This window comes from Glandiceps talaboti, chromosome 12 (assembly GCF_964340395.1).
Source record: "Glandiceps talaboti chromosome 12, keGlaTala1.1, whole genome shotgun sequence".
NCBI classification, from domain to species: domain Eukaryota; kingdom Metazoa; phylum Hemichordata; class Enteropneusta; family Spengelidae; genus Glandiceps; species Glandiceps talaboti.
This window is the reverse complement of record NC_135560.1, coordinates 15,566,807-15,590,601: the sequence shown is the minus strand read 5'-3', so window position 1 is coordinate 15,590,601 and position 23,795 is coordinate 15,566,807. Positions and strand designations below refer to the sequence as shown.

The 23,795-nt window shown below is 36.5% G+C and overlaps 3 protein-coding genes across 3 annotated transcripts; all 3 read left to right on the top strand.

The window, feature by feature from the left end:
- Positions 1 to 3,614: 3,614 nt before the first annotated feature.
- On the top strand, positions 3,615 to 13,054 carry LOC144443528 (uncharacterized). Its single transcript, XM_078133049.1, has 10 exons — positions 3,615 to 3,931; positions 5,312 to 5,471; positions 6,016 to 6,186; positions 6,401 to 6,492; positions 7,134 to 7,611; positions 8,114 to 8,336; positions 9,275 to 9,364; positions 9,726 to 9,934; positions 10,464 to 10,667; positions 11,617 to 13,054. Exons 1-10 carry the CDS (start codon positions 3,615 to 3,617, stop codon positions 11,902 to 11,904), a joined length of 2,232 nt encoding a protein of 743 aa, XP_077989175.1. The 3' UTR covers positions 11,905 to 13,054.
- A 385-nt stretch (positions 13,055 to 13,439) lies between these two features.
- LOC144442990 (uncharacterized) lies at positions 13,440 to 19,498 on the top strand. Its single transcript, XM_078132363.1, has 10 exons — positions 13,440 to 13,729; positions 14,095 to 14,254; positions 14,666 to 14,836; positions 14,980 to 15,071; positions 15,253 to 15,724; positions 15,956 to 16,175; positions 16,830 to 16,919; positions 17,626 to 17,834; positions 18,395 to 18,598; positions 19,056 to 19,498. Exons 1-10 carry the CDS (start codon positions 13,440 to 13,442, stop codon positions 19,356 to 19,358), a joined length of 2,211 nt encoding a protein of 736 aa, XP_077988489.1. The 3' UTR covers positions 19,359 to 19,498.
- Positions 19,499 to 20,679: 1,181 nt separating this feature from the next.
- On the top strand, positions 20,680 to 23,475 carry LOC144442988 (acyl-coenzyme A thioesterase THEM4-like). The gene is made up of 4 exons (XM_078132362.1): positions 20,680 to 20,688; positions 21,002 to 21,318; positions 22,267 to 22,383; positions 23,319 to 23,475. Exons 1-4 carry the CDS (start codon positions 20,680 to 20,682, stop codon positions 23,473 to 23,475), a joined length of 600 nt encoding a protein of 199 aa, XP_077988488.1.
- The last annotated feature ends 320 nt before the right edge of the window (positions 23,476 to 23,795 follow it).

Here is a 23,795-nt window from a genome sequence, read left to right as displayed (position 1 = left end):
GAATAATGAGTTAAAAATATATATATACATAGAGTTTCATTCTTCTTTCTTTCCGTTTTGTTTTTGTTGTTTCTGTATGTTGTTTTTGACTCTAGATAATTTATTTTTTTACATTATTTCATGTCAAATAAAATATACTATGCTGTACTATACCATGAGCGATCAGTCGGTCTCGTCGGATATCACCAGAACCTGCCATATCAAGACGAATCTCATTCTGATTCTGATTCTAATGCTAATTATTTACGCCATGTTTTCATTTTCGTGATTTGCAAGCATGAAACACTGTTGTGTACCACGATGCCATAATAACTCGCGAAAAAGCCAGAATTTCAAATTTTATCGAATACCGAAAGACCCAGTTTTGCGGACCAGGTATGTAGAGCTTATCAACAGTGACACATTGAAGCTTCACTCGCAAAATACACGTATCTGCAGTGCACATTGGGACGGTAACGAAAAACAACATCGGCTGCATTTGCCCAGTATTTTCCCGTGGTCACGGGGACAGACTGTTGTACCTGTGAAACTAGAGATGGTTCCTTTAATGGACGGAATCGTTCCTGATAATATTGCAGGAGAAAATTCAGAACCTACACCATGTCCAAAGCGTGCAGAATCCAGTTTTGAGGACGGGGCAGTTTTGCACAGAGAGAATTTCTCCACTGTTGTGAACACTGAAGATAATGTAACCGATGCAGACGGTGTGTATGTTAACGAGCCAAGCTCAATAAAGAAGGAGCCACTTAGTAGTACTGAGGGGTGTAGTCCGTGTGATAATGATTTGCGGACCAAATATTTAGAGCTGATTAGAAATGAAAAATGGAAGCTTGATTCGGAGAATCATAACGATGGCCATTTCGAAAGTATTGAAAAGCGACAGGGAATACCTTTATTTCAGATTTTCAAGTGGTCACCGAAAGACAATGCTGACAGTCACAATATTGTACCAGTGAAACAGGAAACTACTGGTTCAGGTAATTGTCAAGGAGAAAGTGCTCAATCTATGCTGATGAGTGCAGATTCCGAGGTTCAGAATGGCAGAGTTTTGTATTCATGGGAAAATGGTTCCACAATTGTGAAAACTGAAGGACCAGATGTTGTACATAGTTGTCATCCACAGCTGATACAGGATCGTAGGTCTACAGGGGAATGTCATCCCAGGATTAATGAAACTCTTGTACAGAAACTCAAATTACAAGTGGCTGAACTAAGGTCAACAGTTGATAAGTATAAATCGGATGTTGACAAACTGCAAAGAGTAAATGATGCTCTTAGGGTGCAACTTCAATCATGTGAAGAAATATCATTTTGTTTTAGCGCTGTTAAATTCAAAGATGACATCAACGGTATGTACTTTTACACAGGATTCCCAGGTTACAATCACCTTAAAAAATGCTGTGATGAAATCACTGAATTGAACGAAGATTTAAGCTATGGGACACCATCTCCTTTGGACCAGTTTTTCATGGTGATGACGAGATATAAACTAGGGCTTCTACACCAAGATTTAGGATATAGGTTTGGTATTTCAACAATAGCAGTTAGGAGGATATGTGATAAATGGAAGAGGGCAATGCAGTTGAATCCATGCATGCTGGAAGATTGGCCAGTTACAGATTCACTTCTTGCGACAATTTTTAAGAGTTTGAGGGAACCAAGCAAAGAACTAACACAACTTACGCACACAGTCAGAATTCAACCAAAATGTAGATAAACAGTACAGGTAAAAATGCAGTAAAAGTCAAATTACATATGTGCGAGCATGCATACTAAATCAATAAACCACCCCTTGGGAATGGTATACCTGAGATTTTGAACAGTTGATGACATTATTGTCATATAGATATGTGTGTTGTAAATGTATATATTGAGTCAACTTTTCAAAACCATCCCCATGGGGTGTTTATTGGTATTAGGTGCCATCATTTAAATTCTTTGTTTACCACACATCTGCTTAGGTCCTATCATCAAAGTGATAATGTAGTGATTATATGATACCAATAAGAAGAAAAAGAAATGTCTTAAAGATGTGCTGGAGATGTAGACCAATCTGCAGGGGCATGAAATGGACCAATTAATTTGTTTTCTTTTATGTTTCTGCTAATTTTTTCTACATTTATTATTTGACTGCACAGTGCCATAGGACTTTTATGAATAAAGTTAACCAAATTGAAAAACTGATTTTTGTGAATGTTATGTCATTTTCTATTTTTTCAAATCCTGTAAAGAAATCTCAACAATAGAACACAGTATACAAGAATTAAGAATATGTAAATGAGGAGACAATACGATAGTTCCTGGAGTGAATGACCAGTCCATATGACCCATTTCAACCTCATTTGATATTAATGACGCTTCTGCTGAGCGCCCCCACTGCCAGGCACCAAACATTCTCTTGTTTTATGTACATAATTGGGTAATAAATAATGTTAGGAGCTTCACACATGAACTGTTGCCCAAATAGTGGTGAGACAATTCTTTCAATAAATGTGAAGCTCCAAAATGTGTTAACTTCCCATAATGCATCCCTAGTGTACAGCAGGGGTCACACAATGCAGGATTGGTGTTGGTGACAACAATTTTTCTGGGTCTCTGAGGCATAAAAAATGTTCCTGGGTAACATTAGCCTTGCTTTCTTATTATCAGTAAAAATTTGCATGTCATCAAGTGTGAAAATAAATTCTTATCAAAATTGTCGAGAACTGAGAGTTTAGAATGAATACTGTTTCATCTTACCATGAATGATTTTACCTCATATTTCAATAATTTCAAACGAAAGTGATATTTTTGACTTTCAGGGAGCCAAAGTGGTAAAGACCCCTCCTTTGTCGGATAAAAAAAATTCATTTGATAAAAAAACCATATCTAGCTAGCCTGGTTTGTCTCCCACAGGAAAGGGAAGTATCAGGGAATGGAGGTTAACAAGTGTGCCCTCGACCCTTTCTCCAAAGTTACTGAGTCATGTTTTTATGGTTAAACAGGGTAACAGATTTAGCTACTATCATTTTGGGTTACAGTCTTTCTGAGTAGTATAAGTAACTTGTATGAGGACTAGTTTTGACACGATTTATTTTACAAGATTTTGGTGTTACAACTGTCCTTTACAATGTGTGTGTGTGTGTGTGTGTGTGTCTGTATATCTGTGTGTCTGTGTTTTGAGGGGCGGGGCCCACAATTGGGGGACACGAAAGAAAGTGTCTACCCATAGAAGGCGATACAAATCAGATTTATGCTTGAAAATCTCACCAGATTAAAATCAAATGTGTATCTATTGGGCAGTCTTCCAACTGTTCTATATTTAATTCTTGCCCATTACTCATTGATCGGCAAATCAACATTTGGAAAACAAACCCAGCGCAGATTTACACAATATGATTATAAGCAGGGGAGATATAGTGCAGTGAAATCCCACATCTCGACAAAATTAAATGTCATACGATATGCGAATACCTAGTAAATAGCCCACCCCTAAATACAACTGAGCGCTCCCTTAAAACGCGTATGCTCTGAGGACGGACGCGTGACGGCAACGCCACCACTCGAACTCACATTGAATAATATTAAACAGCTGTACATGTTTACACCAATTGCAAGTGGCGCTGTAGTACAAAATGGCACTTGCTACGAAAGGTGTGCTAGTCACTTCTGCGTTGTTGTTATTGGTTGCAAGCTCGAATGGCGACTATCCGTTCAGAAACACTTCACTGTCATGGAATGAACGAGTGCAAGATCTCGTAGGCAGGCTCACTCTGGATGAGATGATTCTTCAGATGGCCCGGGGAGGTGTGCTTACCAATGGTCCCGCACCACCAATAGATCGACTAGGTATTGGTCCATACTCGTGGAACACAGAGTGTCTACGAGGAGATGCCAAGACTGGTTTCGCGACATCGTTTCCTCAGTCAATAGGTCTGTCAGCTTCTTTCGAGTAAGTTTTTATTCCCCTATTCTTCCCAAAACCTCATACCACTAATTTAGTGGTCTGAGCCAAAACTTATCCCGGAATCATGATCATTGTGATCGAGAGTATAAGTCCCGATCAATATATTAACCACTCTTGAAACTCTTACTATTTTATCATTTTGTTTCGTTTTGCATATTTATTTTCGCTGACAGTTGTGCCGACCATCAGTTAACAGATATTGGCCATGAGTTTAAATATAGACAATAGCATGAATAGATCAGAAAGTTAAATGTAATCTGTGCTAACCAGTGGCACGTATTAAGGTCACTGACTTAACAACATAGTCGTAAATAACACGTGACTCCATCTAGACCATTCATGAATTTACATAACTATACTCTGTACAATTGTTGAATGGATTGCATGGCAATTTGGTACATTTAGCCATGCCAACCCCAAAAAGGGCTGGCAAGTTAGTGGATTCACTATTAAATTACTCGAATTTAGTGAATGTTAATATGTACATTTTTGTACTTTGTGTTACTCCAGTCCCTGGAACCACAGGCACTCGAATCAATGTGTATGATTTAAAAAAAAATATGTATGTAAATAAGTCTTATTTATATACAATACATTTTTTTCTACACATTGATTCGAGTACCTGTGCCTGGAACCTTTACTTTATGACGTTGTGAACACCACACAAAGGATACAATGAAGGCCACCACATGTTCCTCATGTGAGTCACTATGAAAGGACATTGATGTTGTGATTGTTTCACTTGGTGCTTTGGACACAGATGGTGACTCAATCACAACTTGACTGTGTTATATTTAGAAAAGCTAGGGCATGATCATAGATAATATTACAGTGTGTACAGATAGAAGTATGACCCGTGGGTAAAAAGATCTCTTACATATTAGTACAGCAAAAGATATCTATTTAGTTTTCACAAATATAGTTGTTCTAGTATTTTACATACACTCCCAATATTTGCCACTGGGGAGATGGAATTTTTAGCACATCTGAACTGTACCAAAGCTTTGATGTAATTTTGTTTTCATTTTAAAGAGTCATATGCATAATTAATGACTTGGTAATTATGCAATATCTTATGAAGGCAAGTTTAAAATTTCATATAATTTGATATGTGCATCGATGACAACAAAGATTACATGTTTGATATCACTTGATGTATTGATATGTAGCTTTTAATTTCATTCAGTCATTTGCATAATTAATGGTTTGGTAATTGGGCAGTATCTTAATATTTAAAACATATTGCTTCAAATTTCATATGACTTGGTCTATGCATTGATGATGATAAGGGATAAGGGAAAAATAAGTGATATGGAAGGCATTCCGTCTACATTTGTTATTAACTGTCTCTTTTTTTTTGTACAGCACTGACTTGATCCACCAAGTGTCCCGTGCAGTAGCCTATGAAGTGAGAGCCAAATACAATAACTACACCAAACATAAAGTATATGGAGACCATAAAGGACTTAGTTGTTTTAGTCCAGTAATAAACATCGCAAGACACCCACTATGGGGTAGAAATCAGGTAAGTTTAATACTGTAGATGTAGTCTCACTTATTATTGTTCATTGTTTTTTCCATGCTTTGTCTGATTCACTTGTCTGTACATCATATGTACATTTTTATTCCCGGACCAATTTTTCCTGATTAACCGTTAGTGATATAGGGTATCAGGTTTTAAAGAATTAAAGGCCTGTGTTTCAATACCAGGTTCTTGCAGTAGTGCTATCTTATCATTGGAGCTATAACTTAGGATTGGCTTGGATTGTTCTTTTGTTCTGGACTAACTTTTTCTATAGTTCTGCCAGACAACAGGTTTTCATTCGTAAGTTGTGATCCCTATCTGAACTGGGCCTTTAAAGTATATCGTACAGTGCCTCTGAACATGGAGGTAGAGTTCTTCCTACCTGAGTACTTCAGTGCTCTGATTAACATTAAGAAAATTATTTGGCCCTTTATTAAGTCTTTTTTATTTTTTGCAAAATATTAATATATGTTACTGAAACTTGAAAAAATAAGTTGTGCACTGCAAATGAAGATATTAGAAACTCGCCATTCTTCAAATACAGGAAACATATGGAGAAGACCCTTATCTGACTGGAAGTCTTGCAGCAAGTTATGTAATTGGTCTCCAAGGTACCCATCCGCGATATATTATAACTAATGCAGGATGTAAACATTTTGATGTGCATGGAGGACCAGAAAATATACCTACATCCAGATTTTCCTTTGATGCAAAGGTAAGAGTAACAGCAATTTCTGTGACTTCCCTTACTTTCTCACACACACGCGTGCACACGCACGCGCGCGCGCACACACACACACACACACACACACACACACACACACACACACACACACACACACACACACATAGTTTAAGTATAGGAAGAATTTATTCAATAGAGATAATTGAATTATTACATATCCATACACATGTATGTCATTTAATAGGTCTCTGAGCGGGATTGGAGGATGACATTCCTTCCAGCTTTCCATGAATGTGTAAAAGCAGGAACATACAGTCTTATGTGTAGTTATAACAGGTAAGGATACCATCATTTCACTCTACAAGGTAATATCTAAATTAATTTGTGATGAATTTCATTATTTTTGCAACACATGCACTGTGTGTGTGTCAGTTTACATTTGTATGTAACATTCTGTGCCATTTTATATTACATGCAATAAGGAAAGATATTTTGAATTATTGCAAGTTATCTGGTTCTTTTGTTTGTGTTTCATTGTTTCACTTGTAGAATATTCCTCGAAAATGGATTTGCCAAATTGAGATATGTTGAGAATTGATTGTTTTAAGTTTGGTCTTGAGTCGAGTCTTCAGTGATAGAATATGTTTCAATATGAAATGAAAATAGATTTAGAAACTAAAGTAACCTCCAAAACCAACTAATAGTACACTTGTCATTATCACTAGGTGTATTTTCATATAAATTACCAGAACTGGACATAAGTTCAACACATATATAGATAAAATTAAAAAAAAGGTGACCATTTTGAATTAATTTTAGCATACAAAATAAATTGTCTTCTGTTCAAAAATTTTACAGAATGATTCATATTCTTTCTCAAGATCATTTACATTTGAAACTGTTCCTGCATAGAAACAAAATATTAGGTTTTCCAAGTTTTATGGATCATTTGCAACTATTTTTTTTTACTTTGCCAGGATCAATGGAGTTCCAGCCTGTGCCAACAAGAAGCTATTGATAGACATTTTGAGAGAGGAATGGAAATTCATTGGTTATGTTATCAGTGATGAATCTGCTGTTGAAAGAATCTTTGAAGACCATCATTACACCAAAGATATGTTAGAAACTGCCATAGCAGCTGTTAACAGTGGTCTCAATCTAGAATTATCGCACAATCTGCGAAATAACACATTTATGCAAATCAGCAAGGCTGTTCAACAAGGCAAGATCATGGAGAGTACTGTCAGAGAAAGAGTGGCACCCTTGTTTTACACCAGGATGAGACTTGGGGAATTTGATCCAGATGAGATGAATCCATATACTAAGCTAAATCTGTCAGTTGTGGAGAGTCCTGAGCATAGGGAACTCGCAATCAACGCTGCTGGCAAAACATTTGTGTTGCTGAAAAACACAGGGAACACATTACCAATCACAGGGAAAATTGACAGTTTAGCAGTAAGTACTTTAATCCAATTTTCATTCCTCAAGAAGTGTTGATTTTTTGGTAAAAAAAATCTTAACCCTAAATGACAGGTTGAATTTTCTGAAACTTGATTGAGATGTTGTTTGTGGTGTGTATGGATGGAGAATTGTTCAAGATATAATAACTTCTAATGTTTTTTGCTATGCAAGAATAGGTCTAAAATTGAAATTTGGGGGGAAAATCTTTAATTAAATTCAAAATGCCGGGTACAAACATTGAATAAGTCCTCAGTGGTTTCAGGAAGGAGACTTACATGTACATAGTTGTAATGATTACAGAAACATCAAATACTTATAATGAAAGTTTGATTTTCGAAATCCCTGTCATGAATGTATAATTGTGTTTTAAATTATGGTCAGTTGAGACAACAGTGTGTTTCTGACCTAAGACTAATAAAGTCTGGTTTTTCCTGTAGCCTACTAATACAGAAAAAACACTTGCAAAAATCATTTCAATATTCTTTAATTCTTTCAGGTTGTTGGTCCATTTGCAGACAGTCCTTCAGTCATATATGGAACCTATGCACCAGATATTAGTAACTTCACTCAGACACCACGCCAAGGGCTGTCTCAGTTAGCTCCGAAATCTACCAAGTATGCCTCAGGCTGTTTGACTCCGTCCTGTTCTCTGTATGATGCTGAAGCTGTTGAAGCTGCTGTAAAAGATACTGATCTAGTTGTAGTTTGCCTAGGAACAGGTACGTAACCATAGTATCTGTATCTGTATCTGTATCTGTATCTGTATCTGTATCTGTATCTGTATCTGTATCTGTATCTGTATCTGATATTGTATCTGTATCTGTATCTCAGTGCTGTATCTGTATCTCAGTTCTGTATCTGTGTCTGTATCTGCATCTGTATCTGTATCTGTATCTGTATCTCAGTTCTGTATCTGTATCTGTATCTCAGTTCTGTATCTGTATCTGTATAGTACAGCTAAACTCCGTTCGGATAACACTGTCTGCACTTTGAAAAAAATCTTTATCTTTAGTTGTTAATCTGTTCAAGAAAACTCAAGCCCATTTTCAGTTAAAACCAAGAAAATATATACAAATAAAATTTTCAAAATAGATGTCATAATTATATCAAAATTAATTAAGCCATTTTAGTCACCAAAGACTGTATTAAATCAGAAAATAAAATCGTTGAATGAATGAATGGATGAAATTTATTTCACCAGATAACAAAAATAAGCTACACTTTCAAACAAACATATGGTTTCCTTTTACATAAGAATTCTCTATTTCAGAAGAACCCGGAACAAGCTTTCATATGGAATAGTTTTCAGATATTTTGAGAAGTTTAATTTTCAACAAAATTATTCCAAGGTGTACTCTACCATATAGTTCTGTTCTCCATGAATATTACTCATTTTCAAGAACTTTTTCGTGATTATTTATATCATTATAAAGGATGTCTAAAATGGAAGTCTGTCAAGTGCAAAAAATAGAGAAATTCCAAACATTTAGTGAAGTGTGAAGGTTGCCAATCTCTTTTTAAAGATTCATCAATAATTCTGTCAGTGCTATCAATTTTCTGCCAAAACATTGTATGACTGCAACTTATTTTATGTATGTTTTTTTTTTGACAAATTTGACTTTTGTAAAGATCTTTCATTTTCTTTTTGCTTTGTCAGGTGCAAATATTGAGAGTGAGAGCCATGACAGGAGTAACTTGACTCTACCAGGACAGCAGCAACGTTTATTACAAGATACTGTGAAATTTGGTGGGTGTTAAAAAAAGGCTACTCATATACATTTAAGAATTTGAAACAATATCAAAAACTGAAAACCTTGATTGCACTAGGGAATTTGCAATCCAGACTGAGCATGCTCAGATGAAAAGGACTGTGGGATTATATGTGGTTATCGTAATACTTAATCTGGAGCTACTGATATAATTAACCTCCCACAATTGTCAGGGCAACTATGAATTGATTATTTGTGGTTACAAACAATGTATCAACATTGTTTACAATACTAATTGATTAGCATTTATTATCACATTTCCCATGAAGCAACATTCAAAATGGTGGGTTTGCAAGTTCCCTATTACTGTAAATCAGAGATTTCTCCTTTCTCTTTCAGCTAAAGGTAAACCTGTGATTTTACTGTTATTCAATGCTGGACCATTGGACGTATCGTGGGCTGTGAATAACGATGCAGTTTCAGCCATTGTAGAATGTTTCTTCCCAGCTCAAGCCACTGGTACAGCTTTATATCGACTGTTTGTAAATATGGAAGGTAGCAATCCTGCAGGACGGTTACCAATGACATGGCCAAAATCTATGGACCAGGTGAGACAGCATTAACATTGTAACAAAAATGATAAATAAATGTGAAAATACTCACTTACAGAAATTGTATACAACAATTGGAATAGTGATGTTTGGTGTGTCCTGAGGTCAGCACGTTAATGAGTTATCTTTCCATTTTTTTAAAGGCTTGGCAACATTTTCCTATGTTGTAGAATATATAATGTTTATATATCTGTGAATAACATAGAAACGATATTATGAAAGATTAACATATGAATAGTACAGATATAAGCATGATAAGTGATAGTATTACTGACAGTACAATCTCACACAAGCATTTAGTTTCAATTTTTGATTACCAAGAAACAAAATGAAATTTGTATTTTAAAATGTGAATTACTAAAGAGGAGTATCAATGTGGCACACACTTGCCACCATAATTTGAGTAAAAATCACTGAGCTGTGAAGAATTGTATACAATGTATCAATAATATTGAGGAAAAACACTTGCTGTAAGCATTTTTGGAAGTATTCATTGACGCTATACTCACCTTACTCTGTATACAAGGTACCACCAATGGTAGATTATTCCATGGAAGGAAGAACTTATCGTTATTTCAAAGGTGAACCACTCTTCCCATTTGGATATGGTTTATCCTACACCAAGTTCAAGTACAGTGATGTTAAAGTGACCCCATCTTCTGTCAAACCATGCAATTCTGTGACTGTCTCAGTCAGTGTACAAAACATTGGAAGTCTATCTGGGGATGAGGTCAGTATACACTTTGTACAGTAGTTAGATATTATTCCCAAATATGTTTCATCATTCAGCCAAGGAAACTATCGATGGCCTAAGGGGCCTTGTCACTCAGAGTCAAAAGATAAGTATTGACAAAGTAAAACCCCTTTAGGTAACAAATGTTTTCAGATGAATGAAGAGAAATATTGGGGAATGATAATTATAATTATATCTCCGAAGCACAATTTGTAACAAATTGGAAAAAAATAATGATGATTTTGAATGTTGTGTCTCATATTTGGAACACTGGAGAATCAATGACATACTAGATGTACATTGTCATGATGTTGTACAACCAGGATATACATCCCATATTTTTGGTTTCAAAGCATTCAACGTAGCTTGTATTAGGTATAAAATTTCTTGTTTTGTAAAGGGTTATGAAAAATCTACTGTATATAGGGATCAGATATTATTGTTTAAATTTCAGAGCAACAAATGCTTTGATTTAAATGAGATCAAGAATTAGTCTGTTTCTTAAGCAGGTAGAGGAAAGTGTAGCCATTGGAAATTTCATATCTACAATTTATTGACTGTTTTATCTTTTCATTATTTGTTTGTTTTGAGTCATGCAATTTTCCTCCAATGTACAAGTCATATAAACACTCATGATGTGTGAGTGTCTGTCTGTCATATTGTTTAGAAAACATTATAGTGCAAATTCAATTATTAGGAAGTATGTGAGAAAAAATGTTAGATTTAGATTGGTTTAGTTTTTAGTGAGTGCCAGGGGCAAGAAGAAATAATTACATGTAGTTATTCTACTTTCTCAGTGGCCAGCTTGCTTGCTGGTTGATTCATTTACCAATACTTTTGAGTTTATATCAATAAACATGTATTTTAAGAAATGTTTTTAAGTGTCTTCATTCATATAATTATATTGAAGAGGACATTAATGTTCTTATATCTTTGTTCTTTCTAGGTCATACAACTGTACATAAGTTGGAATGATGCATCTATCCCAGTTCCACAACAGCAGTTAGTAGGCTTCAATCGTACTGAAATGCAACCCAATCAGTCAATCTCCGTCAGTTTTACCATTGTTCCCCATGTAATGGCGGTATACACCACTCAATGGGTGATAGAACCAGGCATCTATACTGTGTATGTTGGTGGCCAGCAACCAAATCAAGTCACACAAGTTCCTTCCAATGTTCTCAAAGGACAGTTTAAAGTATCAGGATCTTCAACACCATTGTCCCAATGTTAGAGATTAATTATCATTTAGATAAGTTTACATTGCATGCAAAACCTATTGAGTAATAAATATAGATGGTTGGCAAGAGAATAATCCTTTTAAGGTTGCAGATAGCCAAGAGGTTAGCTTGTGTTACCACTGCAGCTGAGCCTTGGTTCAAATCCACCCATTCACCTGCCTGGTTTGATTAAAGGTATGTTTGTAAAATGTATGTACAATTATGCTTAGTTAGATATTGCTGAACAACACATTTCCATGTTTTATATATATACATATATATATATATGGAAAAGGGTTCATGTTTGGAATCAGGGAGGAACATGTCTAAAATTTATAAGTGTTCCTCTGGATATACATAGGAGTTTACAAAGTGTAAACAATAATCAAGGACCACCTTTTACATTTACACAAAATTTTCAGTTTACGTAATTATTTTTAAAAATAAGTGGTTTTTTTTGCATGCTGTACATTGAGCATTTTTGATAGACTTCTTTTATGTGCACATCATAAATAATACTTGACAAATGATAGCAAAGTATGATGGATTTATAGTAACAGTTTTATGGTCATTATTTTGAAATGTGTAGCAGTATACATAGTGTAGTGCAATATATCCAATCAAATTAAGTGTTATGTCTGCACTCAAAAATCAGCACCTCAAGGATCATAATTTGAACTTTTTACTATACTAATAGATAAAAGAATAGACAGCGGGGAGGGGCATAAAAGACATCTCTAATTGACATGTACAATGTCTCATGATTGGTATTTTAACAGTTCTCTGTGAGTTTAATGTTGGTTGCCTGATTGAAAAAATAATACTCCGGTTACAAATATTTCAGGATTAACACATATTTTGTTCTGAAGGTTTATGGTATATATGTTGTATGGATATTAGATATTCATGGATGTTGTATTTAGAATATCCTGATACAATTATATTATTTAAAGTTGTATTTTTTGTTAAATATGTTAGTTTTTTTTTTGGTTACTTCTGGGCATACTTCACATATGTTTTAGTGTGATACTTAAAATAATAATGTTTTGAGGAAGTCGAATTTCAGGATTTTTACCCATGTGTGACATTAAAGATATTAAGAGTCGTCGAAAGCTACTTAAAATAGACGACCATGGAGTATTTCTGACATTTTCTGATTTACTGCAGGTGACTGAAATGGATTAAAAATAGACATTTTTATGGGAAATGTGTTTTAAAATTCATGTGTTTGTTTGTTTGTTTGTTTGTTTGTTTGTTTGTTTGTTTGTTTGTTTGTTTGTTTGTGTTTGTTTGTTTGTTTGTTTGTCTGTCTGTCTGTCTGTCTCTGAGTGTGTCTGTGTCTGTCTCTCTCTGTGTGTGTGTCTGTCTGTCTGTCTGTCTGTCTGTCTGTATTTATGTATGTCTGTTTGTCTGTCTGTCTGTGCCTGCGTACGTACGTTTCTACGGAATATATCACAGAAGCAGATAAGTGTCCTTATTTGACCTTTATCCGTTGCTCTTTGAACTGGGTCGTCAAACTGTTCCAGGCATACATATCGTGATATTAAACATGAGACTAGTACTTTCCTTCGTGTTTCTTGCTATCTGTTCATCATCGCAGTCTTACGACTATCCCTTTCAAGACCCTACTCTCACCTGGGATGACCGAGTCGACGATTTAGTGAAGCGACTGACACTCGATGAGGTCACCAAACAGATGGCGCTCAGCAGACCCGCCCCCTCCATAGATCGACTCGGTATCAAACCGTACGAATGGGCAACCGAATGTCTTCGTGGGGACGTCGAAGCTGGTCCAGCTACAGCCTTCGCACAAGCTTTGGGTCTTGCAGCTTCGTTTGAGTACGTAGGTGATATTGAATATGCACGTTTTTAATTTAATTTGATACTTAAAGAGCATTCGATCAATGTTATTTGTTTTGAAGTCAACAAACACAGTGCTGTACACTGATATCATGATATGGTTTCTCGTGTGGTTGATAAGCTTACGCACACACAAGGGAATAAAATGTACAAGCATGATCAGTTATTGAAAGCCATACAATCAATTTCATAAGGGGTGGGGCACGGGACAGGGGCAGTGGTGGTGGGTAAATGTAAACGTGAACGCACATCAGGGTATAACGTGGAATCGAGATGGTATAGCTGCCGAGTATTAAGTCCATGTAAATATACTATGTTAACATACACGAAATTGGATATTTCAGCATCAACGTCATATTTGACGTTGCCAGGGCAACTGCCATCGAAGTGAGGGCAAAGAACAATGATTATGAAAAACATGGTAAATACGACGTCCACAAAGGGACGAGTTGTTTTAGTCCTGTCATCAATATTGCCAGACACCCACTCTGGGGTAGAAACCAGGTAAATATATATGGCTGTGAAAATTCGATTTTTTAGGAGTGAATTAAAATTAGGTACAAATTCAGAATTTGGCAAATCTATCATGCCGTAATGTAAGCGATCATACCGTTCATGATTGATTCAAATCTGCACTTTATCCCATTTCTTATAATAGTGAAATGAATGTGTTGTTCATTACCACCACCACCACCACCACCACCACCACCACCACCACCACCACCACCATCATCATCATCATCATCATCATCATCATCATCATCATCATCATCATCATCATCATCATCATCATCATCATCATCATCATCATCATCACCACCACCATCATCATCATCGTTAGGAGTAATGAAATCTCTCCCCCCCCCCCTTCTCCTCTCTTTTTTACGTCCATCATCTTATCCTTACTGTCTACAGGAGACATATGGTGAAGACCCATATCTTTCTGGTGAATTCGCGAAACATTTCGTGCGTGGTCTCCAAGGTAACCATCCACGTTACGTCATCGCCAATGCCGGATGCAAACATTTTGACGTACATGGTGGCCCAGAGAATGTACCCGTCTCTAGATTTTCTTTTGATGCAAAGGTAACTGAAAAAGATAGATTACTTTTACGAGTTAAGACTCGAGCCTGTTATTGAAAATGAATTGGTTTTAATCAATAAAATGTGTGCTTTAACCTATTTGAGCAAGCTAAGAGAATCCTGAAATGCCTTGTTCTATTTTCCAGGTCTCTGAGCGGGATTGGAGGATGACATTCCTTCCAGCTTTCCATGAATGTGTAAAAGCAGGAACATACAGTCTTATGTGTAGTTATAACAGGTAAGTTTATGCAGACGTCGACATGTGCATGTATGTGCAACATTTCTCTAAAAGTGTACACTCTGCACAGACGTGTAGAACTAAAAGGCCTCGTTAATATAGGTCGAATTGTACCGAGTACTACTTTTGAATGCACGAAAATTGTCGAATGTTAAAGGGTACGTCTTTTGTGTTTGTATAGGATAAATGGTGTTCCCGCCTGTGCCAATAGCAAACTACTTATCGATATCCTAAGGAAAGAATGGAATTTCAGTGGTTACATCATAAGTGACGAAGGGGCAATTGAAAACATTTACCAAAAACACCATTATGCTAAAGATGCCCTCGAGACAACGATAGATTCAGTCAACGCTGGCTGCAACTTAGAACTCGGTGGAGGATCAAACCCGACTTTCTTGAAAATCAGCCAGGCTGTTAAGGAAGGGAAAATCTCCAACGAGACTCTCATGGAACGTGTGAAACCTCTGTTTTATACAAGAATGAGATTAGGTGAATTCGATCCGCCTGAGATGAATCCATACAAGATGCTGAATCTGTCCGTAGTTTTGTGTGAAGATCACCGTGAACTGGCAATCAAGACAGCCATGAAGAGCTTTGTGTTACTGAAGAACCGAGGATCGTTACCTTTAAAAGAAAAAGTCAACAATCTTGCTGTAAGTAAATTATTCTCCCACACTAGATATTGATCTGGAAAAAATAACGAGTGTCCAAAATATATATGTACTTAGAAAATATATAAATGCAAATGAGCTGTGAAAATTCATGTCGAAATAAGTTCTCTCATGCCACCAATCTATTCAAAATTGTCCTCAAAATGAATTCGAATCCGTGATACACATACACATTGCCCAAATAAGGTCGTCTACACAATATCTACTTTTCAGGTGATTGGTCCCTTCTCTGATGACGTCGATGCTCTCTATGGCGACTACGCAGCTACACCTAACAACTACACTGTAACACCACTTGGTGGTTTATCACAGCTAGCTACCTCAACCAAGTATACTGCAGGTTGTGACAACATTAAATGCAAATCAATCGACGACGTGAAAGTCAAGAGTGTAGTTACAGGCGCAGATCTCGTCGTTGTTTGTCTCGGAACAGGTTTGATAACTTACCTACCTTACGATTAATATACAGTAATTAACTAGAGTAACTCGTACTGGGACGTAAAGGGTATTATTCGGTATTATCAATATTAATGCCTCCAGGATGTTTTGACATACATTTCTCAAAAATGAAATATGATATCGACCTCGTCCTCAAGAGGTGATCAGCTCAGACAAATGTCAAATGAAATATTGTGCTCACTTCATCCAGTAACTTCAAATGGGATTCTCACATTATGACAGTCATCGTCGATCAAAGCCTAGCTGGGCGTACTTACACTAGTACTGGTCTTACATTACTATATGTAGCGAATTTAAAATATACGATTTTCAAAAATGTGTCAAGGTTTACTTATTGATGTTTTTAAATATCACGTAATAACATAAAAATTATACTAGAAACCCAAGGCTGGCAATATAGAGATAGAGACTTGAACTTTTAAAACCGCCAAACCCAATTAAGCTTAATTATATATATATATATATATATATATATATATATATATATATATATATATATATATATATATATATATATATATATATATATATATATATATATATATATATATATATATATATATATGGTAATTCGACCCTTCTAATTGATCATCTTTCAATCAGACTAATTCCTTGTACATGTATACAGGTGATAATATTGAATCTGAAGGAAACGATCGACACGATCTGGCTTTACCAGGGCTACAGTTATCACTCCTACAAGACGCGGTAACTTTTGGTAAGTCGTCATCGTGTGTTCCGTCTCTCGGTTTATATAACTGTACCAGCATCCTCCGTAGGATGGATGGTCGAGCGCTAGCGCTTGAATTGCCAGGTCATCCACCAAGCCTTCCACTAGAACTCTTCTATGATTTCCAATGTTTTCCGATGATTTATTTCCGATGCTAGTCTCAAATGAAAAAGCGGGTTTCATGTGAAATAATACGGTGTTTTACGACTCTACCATAACGTTTGTTGGATACAAAATAAAGGTTGCACACATGCAGTCCTTCAATTTAGAGAAAACTAGAAAACTATTATAGTTATATATTGGGGTTACTCAGATCTAGTGTTAGTAAAACGAAACTCATTCTATTTATGCATGACAGCACATAATTGGAAATTAGTATACATTTGAATTTTATACATTGCGCACTTTGTGTTACAATTATAGGCGTTGAAGAGACACAGCAGACAACATTCTTATTTTTTAATACTTATAATCGAATATAAGGCAGAACCGTCCAATGAATTCGAACAGAGTTGTAGATTTTTATAGCTATATAGGCCCATGATTTGATATATCTCTTGCATTCTTCAACTCCTCAAAAGTGTAGCACTTGAAATAGAAAGACACGGAGCACTATCAAAGTAGCGAGTAGTCATTGTCATTCAAAGTAGCAGATAATTCTTAGAAGTTCCCGTCTCCTTTCACTTATTTACAGCTAAAGGTAAACCTGTGATTTTATTGTTATTCAATGCTGGACCACTGGACGTATCGTGGGCTGTGAATAACGATGCAGTTTCAGCCATTGTAGAATGTTTCTTCCCAGCTCAAGCCACTGGTACAGCTTTACATCGAATGTTTGTAAACATGGAAGGTAGCAATCCTGCAGGACGGTTACCAATGACATGGCCAAAATCTATGAATCAGGTGAGACTGCAGAAATAGCTGCAACTGGAAAGTTTGCTTGAAAATGTTTTGTTAGGTACAATAATTTACTCGTAATATCGTACAATCTCAATAGTATTGAATCACCTTTGGGTAAAAGTATTTTTTGTAGCTGTATACACGATAAATCAAAATCAAATTGATTTATGGGCCGCACCCAAAATTAAACGCCCTCAACGATGATCACAATTTCATTCGGTTTCTGTACTACTTATGGATAATATCAACCATTGATTAACATGTACAGTGTCTAAATATTGGTATTTAAACATTTTACAATGAATATATATTGTGGTTGTCTAATCGAAAAATGATACTCCAGTTACAACAAATATAGTTTTAACACGGTGACTCGGATTCAAAATTTGAAATTTCACGCGAAAAACTTGTCATTACACTACCTACAGACGATATTGACCACTAATTAAAAGGGTTAACATCTTTGACCAATTTGTAGTGAATATATATATATCTGGTTATTTGATGAAAAAAATGTCCCAGTTGCAGCCAGTGCAGGTTTAAAGCGTTTGATGACATTTTAGGTTCCCCCAATTGTGGACTACACCATGGAGGGAAGAACGTATCGCTACTCCAACGCCGACCCTTTGTTTCCGTTCGGCTTTGGTCTGTCTTACACCTTCTTCAAGTACTTCAACATGACTGTCACACCACAGCATATCAAACCATGTGACGTAGTAACAGTACCAGTGACGGTGATGAACGTGGGTCAGTTGCCAGGTGACGAGGTAAAGATGGTTCCATGTATTAACATAAGAAAGTACTAGGAAATGTTAGACACGGAGCTAAATTTTTTAGTATATGCTGAAGATCTCAAAGAGTGGGTTAAAACAGACAAGTCGCTGTAGAACTTAGTCAAAGAATATAGCACTTAGTTTCTGATATTCTCCGTGTCGGGGGCACCCTCATCCATAGGCGCGGCCTATCAAAGGTGATACATGACGACACAGCTAACGACTGACCAAAACTCGTGTTTTCAAGTGACCAAACTTTTACACCATTTAAAAAAAATGCTCTGATTGATTACCATCATGTCATATTGTTTCTTTTACAGAAAAAGTAGTAAAGTTGTTTTATTAATTAAAACTCCAACATAGATACCTATTTGTCATCTACCATTTTAATTGTCATACGATGTCTTGCAGTTGATCTCAAAGACCTTTCATTATCTGGTTCGATTTTCAGGTTATACAAGTATACATAAGTTGGCACAATGCATCTGTCACCGTACCAAGACTACAACTCGTAGGCTTCCGTCGAGTGCATGAAATCCAACCATCAGCTAGCGTTACAGTGAACGTTGACATTGTTCCCCGTGTGATGGCGGTATACACTGATCAGTGGATGATAGAACCTGGTCTGTTCACCGTATATGCGGGTGGTCAGCAACCAAATCAAATCCATAAAGTACCTTCTAATGTGGTGACGTCACAATTCGTGGTTGACGGAAAAAGCTCTCCACTAAGTGGGTGCTCGTTTCAAGGATAGCGTATAATCTTGACACTATGTTTGATACGAAGTGTAAACTTGTGAAAGGTTCACTGTGATTAGCTAGTTATTAGAAAGTATAGACAATATAGTTATGCTATGTGTACTGTCCATATCAGTGGGACCGCTCCAAAGGTTTCACGTCACACATTTCAATGGCATCAGTGTGAGAAAGTTGAACTACAATCATAGTAAATCACCCTCATGACATGCCCCTAAAGCCTTCAATAAAATGTATTGTATATGGCTAATGAAATTTTAGCCAGTTTCTGCTGACGACGCAACGAGAAGTAACAACTCTGGGGACGTCTGTTACTCGTAAGTGCACTATTAACAGGCTAGTTGTTTTCACGGCGATGTGAAGAATTATGTTACAAGATAGATATTCATACTCTGATTTTCCTATATGTAGATGTAGTCAATTTATTTTCCTTCTACAGCATCCAAGTTCTGACCGCAAGGGGGCGGGCTTCGATATGAATTCTCCGGCCCGTTGAAATTTATTTTCAGTGACAAATACATGGAGATGATCCACAGCGATATGTATATAAATTAATTATCATGCAAATAAAGCAATTTGATGCAAATTAGGCTATGTGGTATTGACGGATTTCAACCCAAAACTAACCGCTTCTTGCCATTTCCGTAAAACTAAATGCCTGTATGCAGAATGTCATCTTATATTTGAACCAGTTGTATTTTGTATTTAAAAAAAGAAGCTGAAACAGACAGACGGACGGACGGACGGAAGGACATACAGACAGACAGACAGACAGACAGACAGACAGACAGACAGGCAGGCAGGCAGGCAGGCAGCTAAAAGGAATTGAATTCAATTTACATTTTCCTCTCCTCTGTGCCAGTATATTTAAATATCCTTGGCGACTCTACCGGGGAAGACAACCGACGTAGTTCATTAACTACCGTTGCTATACTGATAGAAATGTCAAAATCCCCTACCTATCCTTGGCAATGGACTTTGTACCGAGATATCGACACCGGGATCGACACATATTACCGACAAGAGGTTCACTGAACTATAGCTTTACATGCAAATACGTCACTGCATTGTATTATTTTAGTCTTTCGACTCTGACCTTTGACACTTTCTTAACTGCAAACCAATATCAACAAGGGACATTGAACGGGGTCTTTAACCTTAACGTTTTCGTAACACATGTATATTATACCAGAGTCGTGGTAGTTTGCTTGTACGTGAACTTGTAGTTAAAGGGACCCAGTATATCGCTTTCTGCTGTGTCATTCACTTGAAGTCGGCCATCCTGTAGTTTAATAGGTACAACTAGATTGTTTTCTAGCCATGGCAAAGGTTGGTAAAATCAGTGACATCATTCATATACATGTGTAACGGCGAGTGCGGTAGATCATCGGATACTGTTTTTGTTTTTTTTGACGTGTATTTCTTTGTTGAACATTGCAATAGGATAACGAATGTATGTATGTATGTATGTATGTATGTATGTATGTATGTATGTATGTATGTATGTATGTATGTATGTATGTATGTATGTATGTATGTATGTATTCCCCATGTATGTATGTATGTGTGTATGTATGTATGTATGTATGTATGTATGTATGTATGTATGTGTACTTATTTTTATGTTGAATTACATTCACAGCGTGAACACGCATCTAAAGAGTCTGGACAGTTATTGCAGGAGGTGGTTGGAGAACTCGGTAAAGTTGCATTACCCAATGAAAGGTGGTTACCAGAGTCCATCGAATTATTTAACAAATTAAACACACTAACTGAGTCTAAAGACTGGCAAAAGTTTACACCAGGGGATGAGACAGTATTAAGGAGCAGAAGTTTCATTCGAAGAATGAGTGACCCGAGACCAGGTCAAGTCTTTGAATATGCATTCTTTTACAATTCTAGAGAGGGAAAGCTGAAAGGTGTTTGTCAGTTTGGGCCACTGGCCGAAGGACCTCCAGGGTAAGTTACGTAACTCAGACCACCGTAGTCTGTTCTCTATAGTGGTCTGAGTGCGGAATAAGTAAACCATACACTATGGTTACTTTGGTTACTAATGCTGTTTTGATTCTTTTATACAACCCGCTTCAATTTACCGTTAACCGGTTCTGTTTGATACAACCAGGCAGAAACTAATAAGAAACTGCATATTCTACTAACAACTTCGCAATTTTGCGTTAACATTTAAAGGTACTGAACCGCAGACACGTGGGCGCCAATATTTTTGCGTGCATATTTTAGTTAATTTCATTTAGACAAAATGTCGCACGAAAGTGTATCCATTCAATCTTGCTATTTTAAAGTGTAGCGTATGCAGTTTCTTATTGTTTCTTTGTGGTTATATCAAACACAGCCAGTGAACGGTAACACGAAACTGGTTGTATTAAGTAGTAATGGGTTTTTAGGACCATTGGCATTATAGCATTGTGTAATGAAATAGAAATGATAATAAAAATGAATGGGTTGCTGAACACGTGTAAAATTAATGTGCCCCATTTAGCCGTCATGACGTCATGGTTACTTGTACTTAGGAAGTTTATTTACTAAATCACTTCATGTACATGTACGTTCAATAACAAACTTTTTGTTTGAAATTTGTTGAGTCAAGTACTGTTTTGGTTTATGTTGTTTCACATTATTTTTTATGTAGAAAAACATATAAGTAAAATTGTCTCATCCACATTGTCCCAGTGGGGTATAATAAAGAACAATTCTAGATTTAATCCATACCTCTGACATGCCCGAGTAAATCGTCATCAGTTGTACTACACAGTATATGCAATATTTTCTTGCAGTCACTGCTATGTACTACCTGCAAAGATGATGTTCATGCCACACCTTACCATGGGGGAGGGGATGCGCATTTCACTCCATATGTTTTCTGCTTCTGAGAATCGTGTTTTCCTGTAGACGAGCCCATGGAGGAGCAGTTGCCACGATAATAGATGTTGCAGCGGGTATCTTGGCTAACCATTCCCGTGGACTACTAAGTTCCTTTACAGCTAAGATGGATATAAATTACAAAAGGTATGAAATGCCCAATTCGAATCTTACAAACATTTTAACACATCCCAGTATTACAGCAACTCTTCATCATACCATAGACCTGGTTTTCCCGTTATTCCTGGTTTTCCCGCTACTCATACATTTAAGGGAGAACACCACTCCAGGAAATAGAGTTAAATATAAATTATGGGTTCTTGAGAGCCATTTCATGATTTTACATCGCCTACAATTATTTGAGATTTTAGAGAAACATCAAGTTGATCTTAGTTTTTTTTTTTTTTTATAAGGTATGCACACGTGAGTCAGCAGAAATAATATATTTATGGTAACACGATTAACAATCTTGACTCCTAAGTGTCCATTCCCTTCAGTGTAAAACACCCCAAAGATACGGTAACCCTACAAAGGCGCGAGATCAACTTGATGTTTCTCTTAAAATCGCAAGTTACTAAAGGTGATGTAAAATCATGAAATGATTCTCTAGAACTCATAGTTTTTGAAAATGCCTTTATTTCCAGGAGTGGCGCTCCCCTTTTAGTGACCATGGACCAGATCTGAACGTCTTTCCCGTAGTTCGTTTGTTTCATCTAAGGAATTGTATGTGTTATTCTACTATTAAACTGAAACGTGATTAATTATCTCATCTGTTGCATAACAGGTAGGCAAACCAAATGAATATTGCCATGACGTTGGTGTTTAGGTACACCCAAAAACTACCATTGCCAAAATGATCGCCGAGAGTATGTCCGTGCAAACACAGAGAATCGAAAAGAGTAATGGCAACTTTGAACTCATATTTCGAGCATCGCTGGACGAATGATGTAGACGCAAGTTGTCTTGACGTAGAATGACCCGGGTATAAATTCCACATTTTTTGTTTGAACGAGTTCAACTTGGATTGAGTGTTGTAGAATATCTCCAATATACTAATCTAAGGCAATTGTCTTTATTTTCAGTGCGACACCATTAGGGAAGGCTCTCCTAATTGAGGCTGAATTCACCAAAGAGATTGGACGGAAATCTTGGATTAAATGTAACATGAAAAGTTCGGATGGAGAGACACTGCATGTTGAAAGCGACTTCTTGTTTATTCAATTGAAAAACTCTCTTTAAACAATCGCAGTTTTTCTTTTTATTTGTAGAAAGATTTAGAATTTTAAAGTAAACAGAGAAATGACCGATATCATTAAGCTTTGAAAATCAAACGAATTATAGAAATATAGCTCACAAATAATTCAACTTCGTCAGAAAACATTGGGCCGCTGATCTGTCCCGAGTACCTCGAGGTGTTAATGAACCTTATGACTGTCTGATGGATTGTATGGATTGAGGTTTATTCTAATTAGTCCAAAATTTATGTAAAAATTCATATCAAACACAGGTCGTCTCGTAGTTGTATGATAGAAACAGGGCAAACAGGTTAAACACAAGAA

Coding starts and splice junctions, on each gene's coding strand:
- LOC144443528 (XM_078133049.1), top strand. CDS start 3,615: ATGGCACTTGCTACGAAAGGTGTGCTAGTCACTTCTGCGTTGTTGTTA. Junction 6,493..7,133: donor CTTATGTGTAGTTATAACAG/GTAAGGATACCA, acceptor TTACTTTGCCAG/GATCAATGGAGTTCCAGCCT. Junction 9,935..10,463: donor GGCCAAAATCTATGGACCAG/GTGAGACAGCAT, acceptor TCTGTATACAAG/GTACCACCAATGGTAGATTA.
- LOC144442990 (XM_078132363.1), top strand. CDS start 13,440: ATGAGACTAGTACTTTCCTTCGTGTTTCTTGCTATCTGTTCATCATCG. Junction 14,255..14,665: donor CACTCTGGGGTAGAAACCAG/GTAAATATATAT, acceptor TACTGTCTACAG/GAGACATATGGTGAAGACCC. Junction 14,837..14,979: donor GATTTTCTTTTGATGCAAAG/GTAACTGAAAAA, acceptor TCTATTTTCCAG/GTCTCTGAGCGGGATTGGAG.
- LOC144442988 (XM_078132362.1), top strand. Junction 21,319..22,266: donor CTGGCCGAAGGACCTCCAGG/GTAAGTTACGTA, acceptor GTTTTCCTGTAG/ACGAGCCCATGGAGGAGCAG. Junction 22,384..23,318: donor ATGGATATAAATTACAAAAG/GTATGAAATGCC, acceptor CTTTATTTTCAG/TGCGACACCATTAGGGAAGG.